At 40.7% G+C, this 23,050-nt stretch overlaps 1 protein-coding gene across 1 annotated transcript in view; it reads right to left on the bottom strand.

Moving 5' to 3' along the window:
* Nucleotides 1–4,717: 4,717 nt before the first annotated feature.
* The window catches only part of LOC117747745 (dachshund homolog 2-like), a 73,460-nt gene continuing 55,127 nt past the window's right edge, over nucleotides 4,718–23,050 (bottom strand). The window contains exons 4-12 of the mRNA XM_034557183.1: nucleotides 18,450–18,605; nucleotides 17,071–17,240; nucleotides 16,384–16,489; nucleotides 15,710–15,784; nucleotides 11,843–11,943; nucleotides 11,027–11,174; nucleotides 10,741–10,908; nucleotides 9,895–9,960; nucleotides 4,718–4,797 (exon numbers count right to left, since the gene is read on the bottom strand). Coding sequence (XP_034413074.1) covers nucleotides 4,760–4,797; nucleotides 9,895–9,960; nucleotides 10,741–10,908; nucleotides 11,027–11,174; nucleotides 11,843–11,943; nucleotides 15,710–15,784; nucleotides 16,384–16,489; nucleotides 17,071–17,240; nucleotides 18,450–18,605 — 1,028 coding nt within the window. The 3' untranslated portion in view covers nucleotides 4,718–4,759. The remainder of the gene's footprint in view (nucleotides 4,798–9,894; nucleotides 9,961–10,740; nucleotides 10,909–11,026; nucleotides 11,175–11,842; nucleotides 11,944–15,709; nucleotides 15,785–16,383; nucleotides 16,490–17,070; nucleotides 17,241–18,449; nucleotides 18,606–23,050) is intronic.

Below are 23,050 nucleotides of genomic sequence, written 5' to 3'. Positions count from 1 at the left end.
GGTGTGTATGTGTGTGTGTGTGTGTGTGTGTGTGTTTTAACAGCCTGGCTGTTCTGTCTGGGAATGTCTCTGTTCTCCTCTCGCTCCTTCCATCCCTCTATCACCCCTTTTCTTTACCTTTTTTCCATCCCTCCCCTTTTTGTTTCCTCCCTTTTTTATTTCCCGTCGGTTCTTTCATGTTTATTATTTTCGCATGTTTTCATCCTCGTGTTCTCTATCTGTTCCTCTTTCTCCCTTTCTCGTTATTTTATTCATCTTTCCTGTTTTCTTTTCCATATTTCTTTTGTTTTCTTAACACTTTCAGACTTTAATTAATGATGACACTAATAAGCTAGTAATGTTATTTACAATGACAGCTGATGTCATTCTGTCATGTGGAGATATTTGAATTTGAGAATATCTCCACAATAACACAAGTGATGAATAATTGTGAGCTTTATTATTTATATATATATATATATATATATATATATATATATATATATATATATATTAGGAGATCAATGCTTTCCATTCAGTTACATTGTGGTGCGTTCATGCTCTAAACAGGAAAAGTGAATATTGGGGTGATAGTTAAATTATAACCTTCATCGTGATGTGTTCAAATGTAATCTTGTAAAATTAGGTTTTTGGCGAGAAGTTCTTGTGAATTATGACGTCATTAAAACTCCTAACGTCCTCCAGAAATATGTAGGAGGAGGAAAAGGAGAAGAAGAGGAAGAAGAAGGAAAAGAAGTAGGAGGAGAAGGAGAAGAAAAGGAGGAAGGAGGAGGAGAAGAGCAAGAAGGAGGAGAAGGAGAAGGAGAAGAAAAGGAAGAAGAAGGAAAAGATTTATTTTGTCCGCGACATGTTTCTCACTTGTTATCTTTTCATTACCCATCATGCTCGGCCCACGCTCTCTATCTTTAAACACACCTCTCCCTCCTCTGTCCATCCTCCCCTCCTCCCCTCTCTGTCCATCCTCCCCTCTCCACCTCTCCCTCCTCTGTCCATCCTCTCCTCTCCACCTCTCCCTCCTCTGTCCATCCTCCCCTCTCCCCTCTGTCCATCCTCCCCTCTCCACCTCTCCCTCCTTTGTCCATCCTCCCCTCTCCACCTCTCCCCTCTGTCCATCCTCCCCTCTCCACCTCTCCCTCCTCTGTCCATCCTCCCCTCTCCACCTCTCCCCTCTGTCCATCCTCCCCTCTCCACCTCTCCCTCCTCTATCCATCCTCCCCCTCCCCCTCTCCACCTCTCCCCCTCTCCCTCTGTCCATCCTCCCCTCTCCACCTCTCCCTCCTCTGTCCATCCTCCCCCTCTCCACCTCTCCCCTCCGTCCATCCTCCCCTCTCCACCTCTCCCTCCTCTATCCATCCTCCCCCCTCCCCCTCTCCACCTCTCCCTCTGTCCATCCTCCCCTCTCCACCTCTCCCTCCTCTATCCATCCTCCCCCTCTCCCCTCTGTCCATCCTCCCCTCTCCACCTCTCCCTCCTCTATCCATCCTCCCCCTCTCCCCTCTGTCCATCCTTCCCTCTCCACCTCTCCCTCCTCTATCCATCCCCCTCCTCTCCTCTCTGTCCATCCTCCCCCCCTCTCCCCTCTGTCCATCCTCACCTCTCCACCTCTCCCTCCTCTATCCATCCTCCCCTCTCCCCTCTGTCCATCCTCCCCTCTCCCCTCTGTCCATCCTTCCCTCTCCACCTCTCCCTCCTCTATCCATCCCCCTCCTCTCCTCTCTGTCCATCCTCCCCCCCCTCTCCCCTCTGTCCATCCTCCCCTCTCCACCTCTCCCTCCTCTGTCCATCCTCCCCCCCCCTCTCCCCTCTGTCCATCCTCACCTCCCCCCCCCTCTCCCCCCTTCCCCTTCATTTTCTCCCACGTCGCCTCTCGGATCCTTCAATCTCTCCTCTGCGATGTCACCTTTTCATCCTTCCTCGTTGCCTCCCTCGCTTTCCATCCATCCTTCTTCATCTCGGGCTGTTTCCTTCTCCCCGTCCATCGCTCTGTGTTTTCTGCCTCCATTAGGGGGGAAATGGAAAAAGTGACATCAGCTATTTGGTAAACGGAGAGAGATGGAGGGAGAGAGGGGGAGAGAGAGAGAGAGAGAGAGAGAGGAGAAAACGACAAAGCAAAGATCAAAAGAGTGACATTAGGAGTGATTGTTAAAGAGAGAGAAGGGAAACAAGGGAAGAGGAAACTAAAAGAAAAGAGACAGGAGGAAGAGAGAGCGAGAGAGGTAGAGATCCATTAGAGAGAGAGAGGCTCCACCTCATTAACCTCGTAATGCAGAGTAAATATACAGAGACGATGTGTGTGTGTGTGTGTGTGTGTGTGTGTGTGTGTGTGATCATCTCAGAAGAATCCTCAGCTTTTTCAAGCTCCATTTTAAAATTTCTAAATTTTATTAATAGTTTTGTCGACAATTTGTGTATTTTGCTTCCTGTTTATTACGGACTCATCATTTAAATCTTTAGAAACAAGTCTAGTTAAACATTTTAAAAAGGCAGTAAATTGTTTAATCTGCACTCTTTTCTTTTTTTATTCTAGCAGTTTATTTTCCTCGTTTTTATATTTTAATTCAAGATTGCTGACAAATAAAAAATGTGAACGATCGACTCAAAACTTTATGTTTTTCTTTTAGTCACCTTATATTATGTGTGTGAGTGTGTGTGCATGTGTGTGTGCGCGTGTGTGAGTATGTGTGTGTGAATGTGTGTGTGTGATTATGTGTGTGAGTGTGTGTGCATGTGTGTGTGTGCGTGAGTCTGTGTGTGTGCGCATGTATGTGTGAGTGTGTGTGCATGTATGAATGTGTGTGTGCGTGTGATTATGTGTGTGTGTGTGTGTGCGTGTAATTATGTGTGTGAGTGTGTGTGCATGTGTGTGTGTGCGTGTGAGTCTGTGTGTGTGCGCATGTATGTGTGAGTGTGTGCGTGTGTCTGCATGTGTATGTGTGTGCGTGTATGTATGTGTGTGTGTGTGTGTGATTATGTGCGTGTGTGTGCGTATGCGTGAGTGCATGTGCGTGTGTATGTGTGTGTGCATGTATGTATGTGCGTGAGTGCATGTGCGTGTGTATGTGTGTGCATGTATGTATGTGCGTGAGTGCATGTGCGTGTGTATGTGTGTGCGCATGTATGTATGTGTGTGTGTGTGTGTGTGTGTGTGAGTGTGTGTGTGAAACACCACACGACAGCCTCATTATAATACTGTATATTTGCAGCTCAAACCCAGAACAGTGACAGACTGAGATCATCAGGAGGAAAAATAAAATAAAACAAGAAAAACGCTGAATGTTTGTTTTCTATCTACATTGAATATCCCTTTAACCCCCAAACACCCCCCGTCACCCGCCCCCCCCCCCCCCTCCCATACACATTTCAAATAGTAATCAACAAATAAACAAAACAAATAAAAACACACAGTGGAATAAACAAAACTGCAACACAACAGTCTGCACTCTTAGTACGTCAGAAAATCAGAGGAATGGAAAGTTTCTAGTTTGGCGGAGCGCTTGATTTCAACACCCGGAGCAGCCTTCGCCACTTCGAGGTGGGGTGGAGTCAAGTTCTGGGAATCCGACGACAAAAGAATGACTTTTTCTTTCTTCACGGAGAGTCGTCGCAAAAGTTTTAAAAACGGACGAATCGAGCGCTCCTCGTCTTTTAAACGCCACCAAAACTTCTTCCAGGTCACGGGGGTCAAAAGGTGAAAGGCTCCAAAGTCGAGGAAGAGGATTCAACGTACCTTCTTTTTTTTTTCCCCCTTCAAGGATTTAATATCGTGTCTAAAAATCACTCCGTTGTAATAAAAAAATGTCTTTTTTTTTCTGTTTTCTTTTTTTTTTTTTTTTACACTTCTGCATCATTTGAGAAACTTATTTCACAGGTTATTAAGGGTGATAGAAAATACTTCATACATTGAAAAGCTGCATCCAACATATTCAGAGAGAGAGAGAGAGAGAGAAAGAGAGAGAGAGAGGAAGATATAAGAGGAGCTGATTTATAGAAAAGAAAAAGAGAGTATAAGAGTTGAAGGTGAGGAGATCAAACAAACCCAATGACCACATCAGAAAAGCTTTCCCATGCATTCTTTTCAGTCCCCGTACGGAAAAGTTTAAATAAAAAGTGAATGAAACTTGAGACAGAAATAAACTCCCAAGTTGGTTTTCTCCCCCTACGTAACATTTTTTTTTTAGACATCTCTTTTTCTAAACTCCAGCCCTGAGCTCCTCCCACTAGCTGATTATGGTCCAATCAGAGCGGTGTTCACAGCCAGCTAATGGGGTTCTGTCAAATCCAGAGGGGGGCGGAGGAAGGTAGGGCTTGATTCTTATTTTTCATATTCCTTTTTAAGAACATTTAGTCTTTTCATAAACCCGGGTCTTGCTTTCAGGAAACAGAAGCTCTCGTCTGATTGGTCCACTTTAAAAAGGTCCGCCAATCAAAATCGCTTGTTTTGTTTCTTCGTTCCTTTTCTCTAAATAAACGAGAGACGTTCGGTGCAGAAAGAAGAGGAATGAATGCAGTGAGGTTTCTCTAAAAAGAAGAAGAAGAAGAAGAAGAAAGGAGTAGAGAGGGGGAGGGGTGGGGGGGAGGGGGTTCCTCCTCGTAGTCTTATTGTTTTCATTGCAACATCAAAAAGTTGAATCCCTCCTGGGGAGGTCGCTGCTGTGGAAGCCGGCTGGTGGAGTTCTTCTGTGCAGGGAGGGGGGGGGGGGCGGGGCTTCAGGAGGCGGGGCTTCGGGAGGCGGGGCTTCAGGAGGCGGGGTCCGTCTCCCTAGAACATCATCGGGTTCTTCAGAAACGACCGGGAGTCTAAAAGCAGCCGAGAGGGGAGGAGTTGGTCAACAAACAGAGCAACATTAGCTGATACTTTCTTTATTAATTGATATTTTGTTAATTTTACAAGCAATCGATCAATCATTTCAAGTCCAAGCTGAGATATTTAAATATTTAATAATATTTTTTTTAATTTCACTTCTGATGGAAGAAGCTCCGCTTCGCACGGGAACTTCACACTTTGATCTTGATTATTAAAGCAGGAAGTAGGAAGCTCAAAGTGTTCCACGCTGTCCCTGAACGCATCATGATCGAAATATCATATCTCCAATTATGCCAGAGTCTGCTCTCTCTCTCTCTTATTTCACCTCCGTCGTTCTCCTTCCGCTCCCCGTAGTGCTGTTACTGCACCCACACACACACACACACACACACACACACACACACACGCACGCACGCACGCACACACACACACACACACACCTCCCTGCGGTGTCATTGTTTTCTGCGGACGTTGCAAAGTGTTTACATTTCTGCATAACAGCAACCATAAACCTGCCTCCTCTCTCCTCGTTCTCTTGCCCTCTCTTTTATTCTTTAACTTATCTTCCTCTCGCTACTCGACATCATCTCACACTCTACTTTTGTCCTCTATTCATCATCCTTTGTTTTATATATATTTATATGTATGAAACAGGTTTGAGGTATCTGTGTCGGAATAATAATTTAAAAAAAAAATCTTACATTTCTCTTTCATCTTGCGCTCGCCTCCTCGTTCCCTCCTTCATATTCTCCTCCTTCCCTCATCTTCACCCCTCTCATCTTCTGCCCTTCCCTATTTGTATCACCCCGCGATCCACTCAGACCCCTCCTCTCCTCCTTTCATCCCCCTGTTCTACATGCATGCCCTCTTCCTCCTCCTCTCCTCCTTTCATCCCTCTGTTCTACATGCATCCTCTTCCTCCTCCTCTTTCATCCCTCTGTTCTACATGCATCCCCTCTTCCTCCTCCTCTCCTCCTCTTCCATCCCTCTGTTCTACATGCATCCCCTCTTCCTCTCCTCCTCTTTCATCCCTCTGTTCTACATGCATCCTCTTCCTCCTCCTCTTTCATCCCTCTGTTCTACATGCATCCTCTTCCTCCTCCTATTTCATCCCTCTGTTCTACATGCATCCCCTCTTCCTCCTCCTCTCCTCCTCTTTCATCCCTCTGTTCTACATGCATCCCCTCTTCCTCTCCTCTTTCATCCCTCTGTTCTACATGCATCCTCTTCCTCCTCCTCTTTCATCCCTCTGTTCTACATGCATCCTCTTCCTCCTCCTATTTCATCCCTCTGTTCTACATGCATCCCCTCTTCCTCCTCCTCTTTCATCCCTCTGTTCTACATGCATCCCCTCTTCCTCTCCTCCTCTTTCATCCCTCTGTTCTACATGCATCCTCTTCCTCCTCTTCTTTCACCCCTCTGTTCTACATGCATCCCCTCTTCCTCCCCCTCTTTCATCCCTCTGTTCTACATGCCTCCCCTCTTCCTGCTCCTCTTCTTTCATCCCTCTGTTCTACATGCATCCCCTCTTCTTCCTTCTCCTCCTCGTTCATCCTTCTGTTCTAAATGCATCCCCTCTTCCTCCTCCTCCTCCTCTCCCCCTCTTTCATCCCTCTGTTCTACATGCATCCCCTCTTCCTGCTCCTCCTCTTTCATCCCTCTGTTCTACATGCATCCCCTCTTCCTCCTCCTCCTCTTTCATCCTTCTGTTCTACATGCATCCCCTCTTCCTCCTCTTCCTCTTTCATCCCTCTGTTCTACATGCATCCCCTCTTCCTCCTCCTCTTTCATCCCTCTGTTCTACATGCATCCCCTCTTCCTCCTCCTCCTCTTTCATCCCTCTGTTCTACATGCATCCCCTCTTCCTGCTCCTCCTCTTTCATCCCTCTGTTCTACATGCATCCCCTCTTCCTCCTCCTCCTCTCCTCCTCTTTCATCCTTCTGTTCTACATGCATCCCCTCTTCCTCCTCTTCCTCTGTCATCCCTCTGTTCTACACGCATCCCCTCTTCCTCCTCCTCCTCTTTCATCCCTGTTCTACACGCATCCCCTCTTCCTCCTCCTCCTCTTTCATCCCTCTGTTCTACATGCATCCCCTCTTCCTCCTCTTCCTCTTTCATCCCTCTGTTCTACATGCATCCCCTCTTCCTCCTCCTCCTCTTTCATCCCTCTGTTCTACATGCATCCCCTCTTCCTCCTCCTCCTCTTTCATCCCTCTGTTCTACATGCATCCCCTCTTCCTGCTCCTCCTCTTTCATCCCTCTGTTCTACATGCATCCCCTCTTCCTCCTCCTCCTCTCCTCCTCTTTCATCCCTCTGTTCTACATGCATCCCCTCTTCCTCCTCCTCCTCTCCTCCTCTTTCATCCTTCTGTTCTACATGCATCCCCTCTTCCTCCTCTTCCTCTGTCATCCCTCTGTTCTACATGCATCCCCTCTTCCTCCTCTTCCTCTGTCATCCCTCTGTTCTACACGCATCCCCTCTTCCTCCTCCTCCTCTCCTCCTCTTTCATCCCTCTGTTCTACATTAAAGTTCTTGAAACTTTCATCTGTAACTTCAGTTTCATGTCATCATGTTCTTCATTTCTGCATCTGAAGCTCATTTATATTATTTATTTTTATATTTATATATATATAGATATACATATATATATATGTACACACATATATATTTATTCATATATATATTTATTTTGTTATATACCGGAACTATTAATAGATTGTCAAGATAGCTGCAAATTAATGTTAATTAATTATCTAATTGTTTCAACTTATTTAAGAATATAAAGTGTGTTTCAGTGTGTCGTGACAATCGAGCTGCAACTCACAATTATTTTTTATTGATTGAATAATTGTCCAGAAAATAGATTTTTCTTTTATTGTAGCCCAAAGATCAATACCATTGTGTTATATTTCAGAATAAACTACAGTGGTTGTGGTCATTAATTAATAAATAAAATACTGACACGATGTGGAGGTTTTCTCACCGCCCTCATTTAAACTGGTGCAATGCATTGTGGGATAACGAGTTCCCATCAGCCGACACTTCCTGTTTTCTCATCCTATGTTTTTTTCTCTTCTCACTATTTTGACCTGACAACCGTGTTTCCCTTTTCCACCCTGAACACAACTGTGTGTGTACATGTGTCCGTGTGTGTGTGTGTGTGTGGGTGGGTGTGGGTGTGTGTGTGTGTGTGTGTGTGTGTGTGTGTGTTTGCTGTCCTGCCTTGTTAACAGTCTATCAGCCGGGTGGAGGAGATGTCACAAGGTCACATTGTTCAACTACCTCCTCTTCTCCCGTTTCCTCCCATCTTTCCCACCATCTCTTCTAATATTTTTAACAACCAAGACAAACCAATCTTACTCCTCTTAACCCTTTATCTCTCCCTCTCTCTCTCTCTCTCTCTCTCCCTCTCTCTCTCTCTCTCTCCTTCCTCTCCCCTGCTCCTCGTTCCTTCTCCCTCTCTCTGATTGTAATGCGATGTCTTTCTTTGTATTCAGCAGTTTTCTCCTCACTCGTTAATTAAGAGTCTGGAAGGTGAGAGAGGCAGGGGAGAGGTGTGTGTGTCTGTGTGTGTGTGTGTGTGTGTGTGTGTGTGTGTGTGTGTGTGTGTGTGTGTGTGTGTTAGTAAACCACCGTAGGTGCAAAATGCTTTTATGGCAGGAGGGATGAGTGTGTGTTTGTCAATGTGTGTGTGAGGAAGGCAGCAAAGGGGTCCTACTGGGCCAATCAACATTAATGAAATCAGGTGTGTGTGTGTGTGTGTGTGTGTGTGTGTGTGTGTGTGTGTGTGTGTGTGTGTGTGTGTGTGTGTGTCGGAGTGCTTGGCTTGCAGAAGAGAGGGGATCTAAAAGGGGTCTAAAGAGGAGAGAGAGCTAATTAGAGTTCCCTGTCTCACCAGAGTGTGGATCAAACACACACTAGAATACACACTTACAGGTACAGAGTGCACACACACACACTCACACACACAGGTTCAGTGTGTGTGTGTGTGTGTGTGTGTGTGTGTGTGTGCCTATAGATATTCATTTATACACACGCTGTTTCAAGTGAAGGTTTTCAATGTCAGGGAGGACTGAGCACAGCTGGTGGAAAGAGACGACACATGCATACTAACACGCACACACACACACACACACACACTGCAGCACTGCACTTGTGAGGACCCTCATTGGCATAACGTCCGTGACTTTAACCTAATTCGCTCCAACGATCTTTTTGGGCGTGAATAAACTTCCCAGAAGTCACGTTATGAACTAATGTCAGAAATAAATATATTATATTATATATTTTGACATATTATTCTGTAACTTTATTTTGACTGTGACTTTATTCACACTATGACTGCTTTATGTGGCTTTCTTTCATGAAATGTTCCGACATTCATACTACCACCTTTTCGGGACCTTTCTATGCCTTCTTATACTATGACTTTATTTAACATCGTGGCTTTTTTTCATAAACTAAACTGCACTCACTATCCAAACCCTTTGTTTCCTTAAAGTGTCCTCACTTCCTTAAAATGTCTTTACTTCACTTTATTGTTGTTTCACTTGCACATGTCTCTACTTTACAAAAATATGTCAGCGGTGTCACTTTTTCCAAAAACAACTCACCAAATAAATGTCCTCAACCTCAATGTTTTACAATTCCACTTGGTCCTCAAGCACAAACACACAACTTTTAAACAAACACAAATATTCACACTTGAACACACTGACATAAACTCAATGAAATATGTACACACACTCACATGTGTGTCTGATAAGGTGCACACATCAAAGGGAGGCCACGGTGTCTTTGTGTCTGCTTAATGTCTCCACTAATCTCGCCTGGGCCCCAACACACACACACACACACACACACACACACACACACACACACACACACACATATGCCTACCATGTGTGTGTGTGTTTCTACAAACTTGTAGCTCTCCTTTGAACACACTTGTGTATAGAGTCATATCTGTTAATATGCGGTGTGTGTGTGTGTGTATCAGCATGACTCTGCAACTATGAGTGCATCTGACTGTGTGTTTTATGATATTTTTAAAATGTTTTGTGTGTGTGTGTGTGTGTGTTCAGGTACCTTGCACAGCGCCGTTGTCTTGCTGGTTCCCATTAAGTTCAGGTTTATCCTCGGCTGCAGCAGCGTCTGGTACGGCACACAAAGACAAGACAGAGTCTCAGTGGGTCGGCCAATAAAACAACAAACGTTGTTGGAACTGCGTCCAGGTCAATGACGTAATTGGATTTTTTTCTTTTTTAAAGCCACAGACACAATTATTTGTCCAGATGATTATTCTTTTGGAAGGATGAAGAGATTCAGTGTTGGAAATGATTTAGTCTGTTTCTGTAATACACTTTACAACTCTGGATTTATTGGAAATGTCTGAAAAGCCACCGATGTAATGGACTCTAATTCACAGAGTATAAGACTAATATTAATATGCATTTAGGTGTATGGACCACCGGGTGGTCAGTAGAGAGAATGCAGCTTTAACACATGAAGTGTAGACTTCTATACAACCAGAGGAGTCTCCCCTGGTGGTCAGGAGGGAGAATGCAAGTTATAAAACAGAGTATATAACACTTTAAATGACAAATTAAACACACAATAACTAAATGTCCTTAAATGGTGTTAGTTTTCAGTTTGTTGTCAGTTCCCACTTTCCAAATATGTCCAAAATGGCAATCTTCTTTTTCAGAAGAGAATGTTTAAATCAAAGAGGAATAACATTAACAAAAAAAGAAAAAGAAACCAAACTAGTAAGAAGCAACGATAGAAACTGAGACGAGAAAAGCAAAAATACCAATTGAAACAATCCAACCTGGAGAAACAAGTTTGTGTGTTTGAACGATACCAAACCAACAAGGAGAGTGCAGGAAAACAAAGAGCAGTGAAAGAGGATGAACACCAAACCGTCCGCCGTACCGTTCTGGTTGTTGTTGGCGGCGTGCAGCGGCTCCGGAGACGGGGAGGACGAGGACGAGTGCTTCAGAACGCCCTCCACTCTCTCCCGCCTCTTGGACTCGAACTCCAGCGCCTCCTGCAGCTTCCTCTTGGCCTTCTTCTCCTTCTTCAGGCGCTTCTGGATGGAGGCTGAGGGGAAGAAGACGAGACGGAGACGTTATCACGAGTGAAAAGAAGAAGAAAAAAAGACCCGAGAGTCATTTGTGATTTATTGTTCAAATGTCTGTTTTCTGGCGTCAATCTCGACCTCGGCTCTGCAGTTCGGAGGTGAGCTGCCGTTCGAGGCTCTCTCTCATCTCTCGTTCTCTGTAGAGCTCCATCTTCAGCTCCCTCTTCTCCGTCTGGATGTGTTTGTCCTGAACCCGGGCGTTCTCCACCGCGACCTTCAGCAGGCCCTGGGAGGAGGCGAGGAAGTAGGAGGGAGGAGGAGTGATGTTACGGGTCGATATGCGACAATATGCAGACGATGAAGCTGAATTCGTAACGGACATTTTTTTTGCATTATTTTCTTGATATAATGCATGTTATATCATGTTTTACTGAAATAACGGATATGTCATGAGAACTGAAGTGCAATAATAAGTTTAACAACATGACCCGCATTAGAAAAAGGACTTTACGTGATATGATTATAAATCCACTTTTTAATTGTGCTCCATGAGTATTATTGTTCTGCTGTTGAATTTTCATGGCACATCCTTATGACATATTTTGTTATGTAATTTTTAATGCGTTTACATCTTTTTTATTGTGCATTTCTATTATATATTAAGATTTATCCTTGTTCATTTTTATTTTCTCTGACAGGATTTATTGTAATGCTCCAGTAAAATGTATTGTACTTGGCCATAAACCTGATTTTAGGGTTATTTTTCATAATTTACATCGTCTAAATGTCTTAAATACGACAGGGAATGAACCTGTGATTAATCCACGAGCACAATAAATAATGTGATACAATATTGCTGTTGTATATACAATAATCCTCTTTGGTGATATTGTACCAGAGCAGTAAGACATTGATACATATTGTTTCCTCTGGAGAATAAAAGCAGCATCTCACCTGTATGTTGGTGAGGAGGGTCTCCACTGACGACAGGCCGTCAGCGAATAGGAACGGAGCAGGGAAGCCAGGGGGCAGGGCTTGACCCAGCGAGCACTCGTCTGTGAACAAATGAGACATTTTTTAGAAACCTTTTTTTTGACTTTTTATATAATATGGCAACATTAGATTTTTATTTCTCTCTTTCTTGACATATGACTATAACATTTGAAGACATGTTAATGACATTCATGGTACACATGTATTATATGTATTACTTCATTATGACATTTCATATGACTTATAACATACTTTGACTTTTCGGGACATTTAGATGATATCATATACAATTCAATATACTTCTGTAATTTTACTTTTTATATTACATTTTTCATTTTGATGACATACTATACTATAAGTCTTTAACAACTTTTTTAGGACTTTCGTGAAATACATTACTAGAACCTACTTTTTGATAATAAAAACAATAATAATAAGTATAGCTCCTAAACTAAATACTAAAAACTAAATAACTAGAAGCTAGGTTTTTTGTCACGGTAACACTGATAATATATTTTTTATACCTTTTTATTATACATATTTTGGTGTCTTTACGTTTTTAAAAAAGGACTTATTATATTACTTATTATTACCACTTTAATTTAACAATTGACGACAATAATTGTACTTTAGAATTAAACAAACAAGTGTGTTTCCTAATATCTCAAAATGTTCCTTTAACGATGTGTTTGAGATGTTTCCAATCAGCGATACGCCGCCACGAGCCTCCAATGAAGTTTATGAAATGTTGATGTTTACTAAAGTATGAGAGGCAACGAAGCAGCGTCAGAAAAATCAATTACACACACACACACACACACACACACACAGAGAGAGAGGTCGTTAGTATTCAGACAATCGTGTGTGGTGCTAATTGGCAAGGATTAAAGACATCCTTGATTTGTGTGTGTGTGTGTGTGTGTGCGTCACAGTGTCTGATCAGCCCTTAATGCCTAACTCACTGACAACTGGGTTAACTCTGCTGTGAAATTAACGCTGATTAAGATGCACTCTAACACACACACACACGCACGCACACACACACCATCCCCTATCTGCCACTTCATCCATACACACCTTCACTCCACCTTTCCTCCCTCTAGAATCTTTCTTCGTCACCTTTTCTCCACTTTCACACGTGTTTTTCTTCCCTCGTCTTCATCCTGACAACCTTCGTCATTTTCTTCTCCACCTTTTTTCCCCTCCATTTCTCTTCCCGTCTTTCTCGTTCATTACTAACTTGAGTTTTCCCTAAATCCTTCCTCAATTTCCCCTGAAGATTGTACCACTAAACAGCTGCAAAATATGTATTTATAAAGCTTAAATACACATTGTCTTATTAACTTGTACGTCTCATATATAAACCTGCTACATTAATGATATATATAATATATATATATATATATATATATATATATATATATAATATATATTCCATGTATCGCCCACCATTCCTCTATTGTCTTACAAATGTCATTATTGCTTTTAAAATATATATTGATGATATATATATATAATTTTTTACGGAAATGTGTGTTTTACTTTTGTCGACCTTTGTTTTTAGCTGAAAGTATATTTCTGTGAGAGCAATAAAAAACATTAAATTGCTTCCTTTCACATACTGGGCCAATAAACTTGATTCTGATTCATTTTTATTGCCCTAAAATCACCAATTTGCCTCAAAGGGCTTCTTTAATCTTTTCACTGTGGTTTTACTTCCTGTTTTTTTCCCCCCTCATGTGGAGTAGAGACGAGGGAACGAATACAGAGAGGAAGGAGGGAGCGTTTAAAAGGATTAAATAAAGAAAAGGGAGAGGATTACAGACGGATGAGGGGAGGGAGGAGGGAAGACAGGAAGAATGAATCCTTAGAGTAAGAGTCACGTTTTAATGAAAGTCAATCACGTGCTTTTATTTTGAAAAGGCAGACTTTTTAGGACGAAGGGTGTAAATATTGCTGATAAATCCATTGTGTAAATTAAGTTACAGGATAAAGAAAACTAATCTTTTCACGCCAATCAATAAAAACTGAACCTCGACGTCCGACTGGTCAGATTTAAACTAAAAACCCCACGTTGAGCTCGTTCTCCTTCTCAAACACATTTATGATGATGTCGCTCTGCTGGTTTATGATGATGTCGCTCTGCTGGTTTATGATGATGTCGCTCCTCTGCAGGGGAACGCCGTCCAGATGGAGGAGCAGCCATTCTCCCCCGAGATGAGCAGGAGGCGCTTTTCTGTGTCTCAGCGGCTTTTAGTGGTTTTCCAGTTATGGCCGTTAAACTCAAACCTAGTACTAGCTCAGGTACTAGCAGGTACTAGTAATACCTGTGAGCTGGAGTACTTTTGTTGTGCTGCCGTCAGCTGTAACGGCTTCATCTTCAGCTGCCTATCCTCTGTGGCTCCATGTTTCCATCATTACGTATTTCAATGTATTCAAAGATATTTAAAGATGTCTGATGCTTAACTTTCAAATTTCTGTCAGAAAGAAACCACTAAATTATATATATATATATATATATATATATATATATATATATATATATATATATATACAAATACATATATATATATACACACATAGATGAAAAGTATTTTGAAGTGTTTTATATATATATTAATATTATATATATATATATATATATATATATATGTACCAGACAATCATATATATATATATATATATATATATATATATATATATATATATATATATATATATATATATAAATATAAAACACTTAATATAAAATACTTTTCATCTATGTGAAACACAAGATACAAGTGTTTAAAGTTATTTCAAGACTATTAATTAAATAAATACAAGATATAATATATATATATATATAATAAGAATTTTAAATAATGGTATTTATTGAACGTCACACACAGATGTAACGTCTTTCCTCAAAGAAATGTGGAAACGGTTCGTTGGGATCCTCAATAACGTTAAATATAGCTCACTGAAGCTTTTAGACGACTTTAAAAATAAAAAGCACAAAATTAAGAGTTTGTTTGCCAAAATGCACAAAATGTTTTTAGTTTAGTTGAATTCCTGTAAACCTTCGGCTCACTTTGCTCACTAAAATAATCACTATTACAATTCTGAGTATTGATCTCCTTCTGCAAGCTGGTAAATAAAAAAAAAATTCCACTATTTTTTCCTTGAAACAAAAAGTTACAAAACTCTCTTGTCAGATATGGAGAGAAGGAGGAGAGGAGATTAATTCCTCTCCTCCTTCTTTAAAAAGGAGGAGCGGCGAGTTATTGATTGTTAAAAGTGACGCTTCCCTCTGCTGACGGCGAGGAAAAGAGGTGAAGAGAGCGAGGAGTTGGAAAACAGAATGTGTTAGAAGGAGGGAGTGATGGAGGGAGGAGAGGCCCCGCATGCTTTTAGTGTGTGACCTCTTGACCCCTTTTAGCCATGCCTCCTTCACTTAGCCTCACCTCCTCCTCTCCTCCCTCCCTCCCTCCATCCATCTATCTATCTCTGCCTCCCTCGTTCATCCCTCTGATTGATGGCTCAGAGACAGGTGATCAATAGGAGGGGCTGGACATCCTGACGCTTCTGTTTCTCTGTTTGTGTGTGTTTTCACTCACAGTGTCTTTGTGCGTGTGTGTGTGTGAGTATGCGTGTGTGTGTGTGTGTGTGTGTGTGCGTGTGTATAAATACAGTAGATGAGGAAATACCCTTAAGTGAGGACAATTTGTCAGTTGTCCAAAACGAAATGGGTGAAGGATTAGATTGAGGAGTGTAACACTTATATAAGTGTGTGTGTGTGTGTGTGTGTGTGTGTGTGTGTGTGTGTGTGTGTGTGTGTGGTCCAACCTTTGTCCTTTGTTATTTTCTTGATGGGTGCAGTCGGGTTGGTCAGTGCAACATCTGCATCCATTGACACCAATCCTGTTGAAAGAGAAAGCACAGTGAGTTTGTGTGTGTGTGTGTGTGTGTGTGTGTGTGTGTGTGTGTGTGTGTGCGCGCGCGTGTGTGTGTAGAAAGAAAAATGACAATTTCCGAGAGTGTTTGGTCCGTTCAGTATCATAGAACACTAAAGAAAAGGTAAAATATGCACATTTGAGAGGCTGAAACATAAATATTTGCCAGCTTCGCTTCATCATTGACTTCATTGATTGTCAAATCGATTGATTGTGTTCAATCGATTAGTCTCTGATCGGCATGACTGACTCATATTTACGTTACCAATCAATCGGGTTTTTCTTCAGTAATCAATCAGTAAGTTTATTTTGTATACAAAATATCAGACAATGGAAATAACGTTAATTTCCCAGATGCCCAAATAAATAAATCTTAAAATTTGAGAAAGAGAAATTAAATATTTGCTCGAGAAATGAAAAAATATATTATATTTGCTCGCCGAATAATTTTCGATCGATGAATTGATGAAGTCTTGCAGCTCTAAAGTACTGCAGAGTTTGGTCATATCGTGTGTAAGTGTGTGTGTGTGTGTGTGTGTGTGTGTGTGTGTGTGTGTGTGTGTGTACCAAGTCTTTCGGGCGAGCTGGAGGCCGAGCTGCTGGGCTGCGACTGCAGAGGAGTGTTGGTCTCATCAACAGATGGAGAGAGAGAGGGACTGTCACACACTCTCTCCTGGAGAGAGAGAGAGAGAGAGAGAGAGAGAGAGAGGTACATAAGTGTATTGATTAAAGATCTGAAGTGAATCATTTGGGGTTAAATATCATTACCATGTTGAAGATGTAGCATGAAAATAAACTTATCATCAACACATAGAACAAAAATCAACTAGTATTCATAGTTAGTTTGTTTTTCTTTACTGGATTTGTAACGAATAAACAAAAATGCAAAATATAAAGTATAAAAATTCACACAGGCAGACGACCAGATGGTCTGTGCTAAGCTACTGTGAGTTTCATGTAAACGCATACTTTAAATAAAACGATGTAATCATCTAAATTCAGTAAATGTACTTATAGTATTATTTACTATGATATATTTATGGCTTTTTATTCTACTTTCTCTATATATGTTTGTATATTACTGCTTTTTGCAATGACAATGAATGAATCTAATCATGAACTATTCTAATAGTTCTTTATCGAGGAGTTCCTCAAGGAACCTGCTGGGGTCCTCTGTGGTTGTCTTTTGATTTTTAAAGAGTGTGTAAAAGAGGTGTGTGTGTGTGTGTGTGAGAGTGTGTGTGTGTGTTGTACCTTGATGACCGGCGCCCTGTGCACGTGAGTGTGTATCTGCTGGGCTGCGGCGGCCATGTTGGCGATGGTGTTGAGGTGGTTCATCTGCGACATGGCCATCGCTACCGAGGCCGGAGGCAGCCCCATGGGCAGCAGGGGGTGGGGCATCATCATGAAGGGCAGGTCCAACCCTGAGAGGGGGGGGGGGGGGGAGGTGGATAATTGTTACCAACGCCACAAGCTTTCCGCTACATTGCTTTCCGCTACATTGTTTCGCAGCACTAACACAACGACAGGGTGGACACGAGAGGCCGCATGGCGCCCGTGAACTCGCGCTGAACTTAACCTTCAGCAGAGAGAGAGGGAGAGGTGTCACCTCGCCGTCAAGCGTCTCGCTAATAAAAGTTGACAAAGCCAAAGGGAGGGAGGGGAAGAAAGGGAGAGGTGAAGATATGGAGGTCGGAGTGGTCAAACGGTGATGGAGCGAGAGAAAAGAGGAGGTCGACGTCGCCTTCTTTCTCTCATTTCTCGTTTTTTCTGTTGCGCTCTTGAGCGTTTTCACTTACCGTTTCATCTTCACCTTAATTTTGCCACCACTCTCCTCCATCCATCCATGTCTTTTCCCTCTTTTTATTCCTCCTCTCTTTTACAGACACACACACACACACAGCGCATTTGTGAGAACGTTCCATCTACTTTAATTAGTCCTTTAACCCTGAACCTCCTAAAAGCATAACCTTGACCTTTGACTTTTGACCTCAGACCCCCTATTTGACCTTAAAATAGCCCGCCTCCGGCCCCCTCCCACATTTTCAAAGGCATTCTCCCCCAAGATGTTCACTCTTGAGAGAAGTCGCCTCAGCTGTCAAACACAAACACACACACACACACACACAAAAGAGGGCAGAGGCTGCTTTCATTCCAATGAAACAATAACACTGATTGCTGTTGTCGTGACGACTGAAGTGATAGAATAATCAATGTGAGTGTTTGTCGCCTCCCGCTGCCCTGTGTGTGTGTGTGTGTGTGTGTGTGTGTGTGTGTGTGTGTGCATGCAAACACATTACTTCTGCAATAAGAAAAAGAGCGAACATGAGTGTGTTTGTTTGTTTTTGCTTGTCTGACAATATGTGTGTGTGTGTGTGTGTGTGTGTGTGTGTGTGTGTGGTGTTGATGAATTGAGTCATTTAGTAGAGTGTGTGCTGATTAATCCAGGCGGAGTGTTAATACGGGAGATGGGAACAGATTAAATGCGTACATTAACAAATATTGCCACCCCTTTAAAACACACACACACTCTGTACGTGTGTGTGTGTGTGTGTGTGTGTGTGTGTGTGTGTGTGTGCGTGTCTCTTCTCCCATGCAGTGTGTCTGTTTGGACATACAGTTTGTGTACTCACTGTTGGCCAGTAGCTGTTGCTGCTGCTGGAGTTGTTGTTGATTGACAGCTCCGAGGACCGGCCCCCTCCCACCTCCTCCTCCACCTCCTGCTCCCCCGCCGTGGGCTCCAACAGGGCTGGTCAGACGCTCCTTATCCCAAGAACACTCGCTGCCTCCTGGGTGGACGCACACGCACACGCGCACACACACACACACACACACACACACACACAGGACCGACGTTCAGGCTCAAGACTGAAAATGGGACTTTTAAGCGTCGTAATCGACGGTTCGTGTAGAATGAAGTTAACTAGAAAAGAAATAAAATAAAATATTTAAATAATCGAGAAAACACAGAAAAAACATATGCAGGGCAGATCCACCTGTTACGTAATACACCTTCTGGTTTACGGGACATTATGGGATGGAGACGTTCCGATACCTTTTTTTAATACAGATTCTGAAACCTGAACTAATTCACCAACAATAATTTCAACTATTCCAAAGTCCAAATAAACCGTAAATACTTTTATAATTTGTCGGTTATTTGCATTAAAACACAATTCAAATGATTATGACATTTTTCCATTAAATAAAAATGAATCCTTTCTTTAGTAGTTTTAATGATATATTGTTTAATGTTATATATACAAGTCATAATTCCTTTTTTAATATCTGTTTTAAGGAGTTTCTCGCCAAAAACTACAAAAGATTTCATTTAAACAAATAAAAATGTTCATTAGAAAAAAAGAAATAGAACAATTTGTAAAATGTTGTTGAATCTAAAAACAAATTCTCCGAATTTTTTACGTTATTACACGAAAAACTAATTTGTCTCTTTACCTTTCTGAGCTGCAACAGACGAGAAACATATTTATTTGAATATAATATTTTAGAAGATTTGCAAAGACCGTATTTAAATGAAAAAAACAGAGTTTAGTATGTAATAGAATTAATATAAATGTGTTATATCGTCGGTCAACGTGATCTTCTGATCACGATCAAAGTTTCTCATCAGAAAACGTTGTCAAAAGAGGGAAACAATCACTTCCTCTCTTCACACCTTCTTCCTTCCATCCTCTCTCTCTCTCCCTCTGTGTAACGCTGCCTCTCTCGCCCAACACGTCTCTCTCTCTGCTCCCCTGTTCCCTCTCTCATCCATCTTCATCTCCCTCCATTAGTTTGAATTAGCAACCGTCTCTCTCTATTATTGCCTACTGAACTCCCTGCGCTGTGTGTGTGTGTGTGTGTGTGTGTGTGTGTGTGTGTGTGTGTGTGTGGATGACAGCTGGGCCTCATCCCCTTTGCCATTTACACCAGGGAAGAATAGAAGTATAAACAGATGGGCAGATGTTCTCTCTCTCTTTCTGTCTCTCTCTCTCTCTCTCTCTCTCTCATTTCTCCCTTGGCCTTGTCCTCTCCTTCACTGCCTCTCTTTTATTCTCTCTCCTTACTCCCATTTTTTTCTCTCTTTCTCTTTCACTTTATTTGTTTGTATTTCCATCCATCTCATTATCCTCTCTCTCTCTCTCTCTCTCTCTCTCTCTCTCTCTCTCTCTCTATATATATATATATATATATTGCAGAAGCAAAATTAAACAAAGTAAACAGTTTTTTTACTCACTGATCTAATCAGATGAATCACTTTATTTATTTTCTCCCATTCAAAGTGTAACTAGCGCTCCTTTAATCGCGTCATCTCTTCTTCTGCATTTGATTAATGGCGCCCGATTGGAGAGTTAGCGCCACCTGCTGTTGATCTCGATCACCGGCTGCTAATGTTTGCGTAACAGATGGCCGCTAACGTTAGCTTTTAACTTCCGATTGTATTCGCGGTTCAGAAATCATAACAGTGGTGTTACTTTGTGAAGATTGTCTTGAACAACATAACGTGTAAGTATCATAAACGTTGAGGTTTTTTTTCTGCAATAATCCCCCAAAAATTCCAGTTTGAAAAATCCCAAAGTTCTTTTGTGGAGGGAACCAATGCGGCGTTGACTTCCTGGTTCACATGAATACGGTGTTTTAAAAACAGTCATCACAGGAAATAACTTAGGTTAGGTTTAGCAAAAAAATGTGTTTTAATGTGTTTATTGGTATTAATGTTAATATCTTAGCAATAATGTTAACAATGTTACTGTTGAAGTAATAATGTTAATAATGTTAATGTATTAGCAATAGTGTTAACAACGTTAATGTATTAGTAACAATGTTAACAATGTTAATGTATTAGCAACAATGTTAATGTATTAGTAACAATGTTAACAATGTTAATGTGATAGTAATAGTGTTAACAATGTTAATGTATTAGTAACAATGTTAACAATGTTAATGTAATAGTGTTAACAATGTTAATGTATTAGTAACAATGTTAATGTAATAGTAACAATGTTAACAATGTTAATGTGATAGTAATAGTGTTAACAATGTTAATGTATTAGTAACAATGTTAATGTAATAGTAACAATGTTAACAATGTTAATGTGATAGTAATAGTGTTAACAATGTTAATGTATTAGTAACAATGTCAATGTATTAGTAACAATGTTAATAAATGTTAATGTAATAGTGTTAACAATGTTACTGTTTAAGTAATAATGTTAATGTGTTAGCAATAGTGTTAACAACGTTAATGTATTAGTAACAATGTTAACAATGTCAATGTATTAGTAACAATGTTAACAATGTTAATGTGATAGTAATAATGTTAACAATGTTAATGTATTAGTAACAATGTCAATGTATTAGTAACAATGTTAATGTGATAGTAATAATGTTAACAATGTTAATGTATTAGTAACAATGTCAATGTATTAGTAACAATGTTAACAAATGTTAATGTAATAGTGTTAACAATGTTAATGTATTAGTAACAATGTTAATGTAATAGTAACAATGCTAATGTATTAGTAACAATGTTAATGTATTACTAAAAATGCCAACAATGTTAACGTATTAGTAATAATGTTAGCAAATGTTAATACATTAGTAATAGTGTTAACAATGTTAATGTAATAGTAATAATGGTATTAATGTTAATGTTTTAGTAATAATGTCAACAATGTTAATGTATTAGTAACAATGTTAACAATGTTAATGTATCACTAACAATGTCAATGTATTAGTAACAGTGTTAATGTATTAGTAACAATGTTAACAATGTTTATGTATTATAAATAATGGTATTAATGTTAATGTGTTACTAATAATGTCAACAATGTTAATGCATTAGTAATAACGTTAACAATATGAATGTATAAGTAATAACACTAATAATGTTGAGGTTTCTATTTGTCACTACTTTTACTATTTAAAAAAGTCAAACCAATGGATCAATGGAGAAAGTAATGCTTATAAAGTAATATATATATATATATATATATATATATGTATATATATATAATATATATATACTAGTAGAACAGTTACTTACTTCCTGGTTACATTGACAAACTTTTACATTTGACAGTACTTCTGGTAATTGTACTTTTACTGAAGTCAAGTATCCGAATACCTCCTCCATCTCTTCTCTTTCTCCTTCTTCTCTTCCTACATGTTTTCCTTCTTCATCCCTCTCTCGCTGACTAGAAAACAAAGTCACGGTTTCCACGGACACATAAATCCGTCTCTTCCTCATCGCTCCGTGTTTGTTTCTCATTTCTATAAAAGACACGAAGCTCAGATCGACTTTCACCCGTCAAACCCCAGAACACCGCTTTTCTTTTCCCCTCTCTCTCTCTAAGTATCCCTTTCTCTCGCCATCCCTCGCTTTCATTGCCCTCCTTCGCTCGTTCCCTCGTTCCCTCTCCACTATTGTCCGCCGGAGCTTCCCAGGCCGGTGTGAGTGTCTCTCAGAGGGAAACGAGGTCGGACAATGAAAAGAGGCACGAGAAACACTCTGAATGAAATAAAAGAAGAGGAGCAGGAGGGAATAAATAAAGAACGACGGGGCGAGAGAGAGAGAATAAAACGAGTAACTCTATCAGCCCATTTGCCAGGTCAGCTGAAGAAAAGGAGGAGATGGAAACAGAAGGACGGATTGCTCTCTCATTTCTTTTCTCTTTGCTTTTTGTTTTCTGTCTTTTTAATAATTCAGAGAAGCAAACACAGCAGAGACGGAGTGGCCCGGAAAGAGTGTGAGTGTGTGTGTGTGTGTGTGTGTGTGTGTGTGTGTGTGTGTGTTAAGTCTTTGTTTTTATACGTGTCACTTAGTGCTTTAGGTCGTTTTCCTGACAGAAACTATACGTTCATTCCCATCAGAGATAATTGCTGCAAGCTTCCACGCTTGTGTTCTCTTCCCTCTTTATTGTTTACATCAACGTTGATATTATTGATCATTACAGTTGTTTTGTCACGTATCTGCTGCCACGTACGGCTAAAAAAAATGCTTTTAGTTCTCAAATGTGCAGCATAACTTAAGACATTGTTGAATGCATGATTCTTAAGAGTATACTGTATTTTATTTAACTTTTATTTATCCCGGATTGAGATTAAAATGACTTTTCCGAGTGAGTCATCAGCAGAAATGTTAAAAAGAACAAAATAATTATATACAAATAATATATATACATATATATATATATATATATATATATATATATATATATATCATCCTTCATCC

Source organism: Cyclopterus lumpus, chromosome 18, assembly GCF_009769545.1.
Source record: "Cyclopterus lumpus isolate fCycLum1 chromosome 18, fCycLum1.pri, whole genome shotgun sequence".
Taxonomy (NCBI): domain Eukaryota; kingdom Metazoa; phylum Chordata; class Actinopteri; order Perciformes; family Cyclopteridae; genus Cyclopterus; species Cyclopterus lumpus.
The sequence above is the reverse complement of the archived record's forward strand: the minus strand, read 5'-3'. Positions and strand labels throughout refer to the sequence as shown.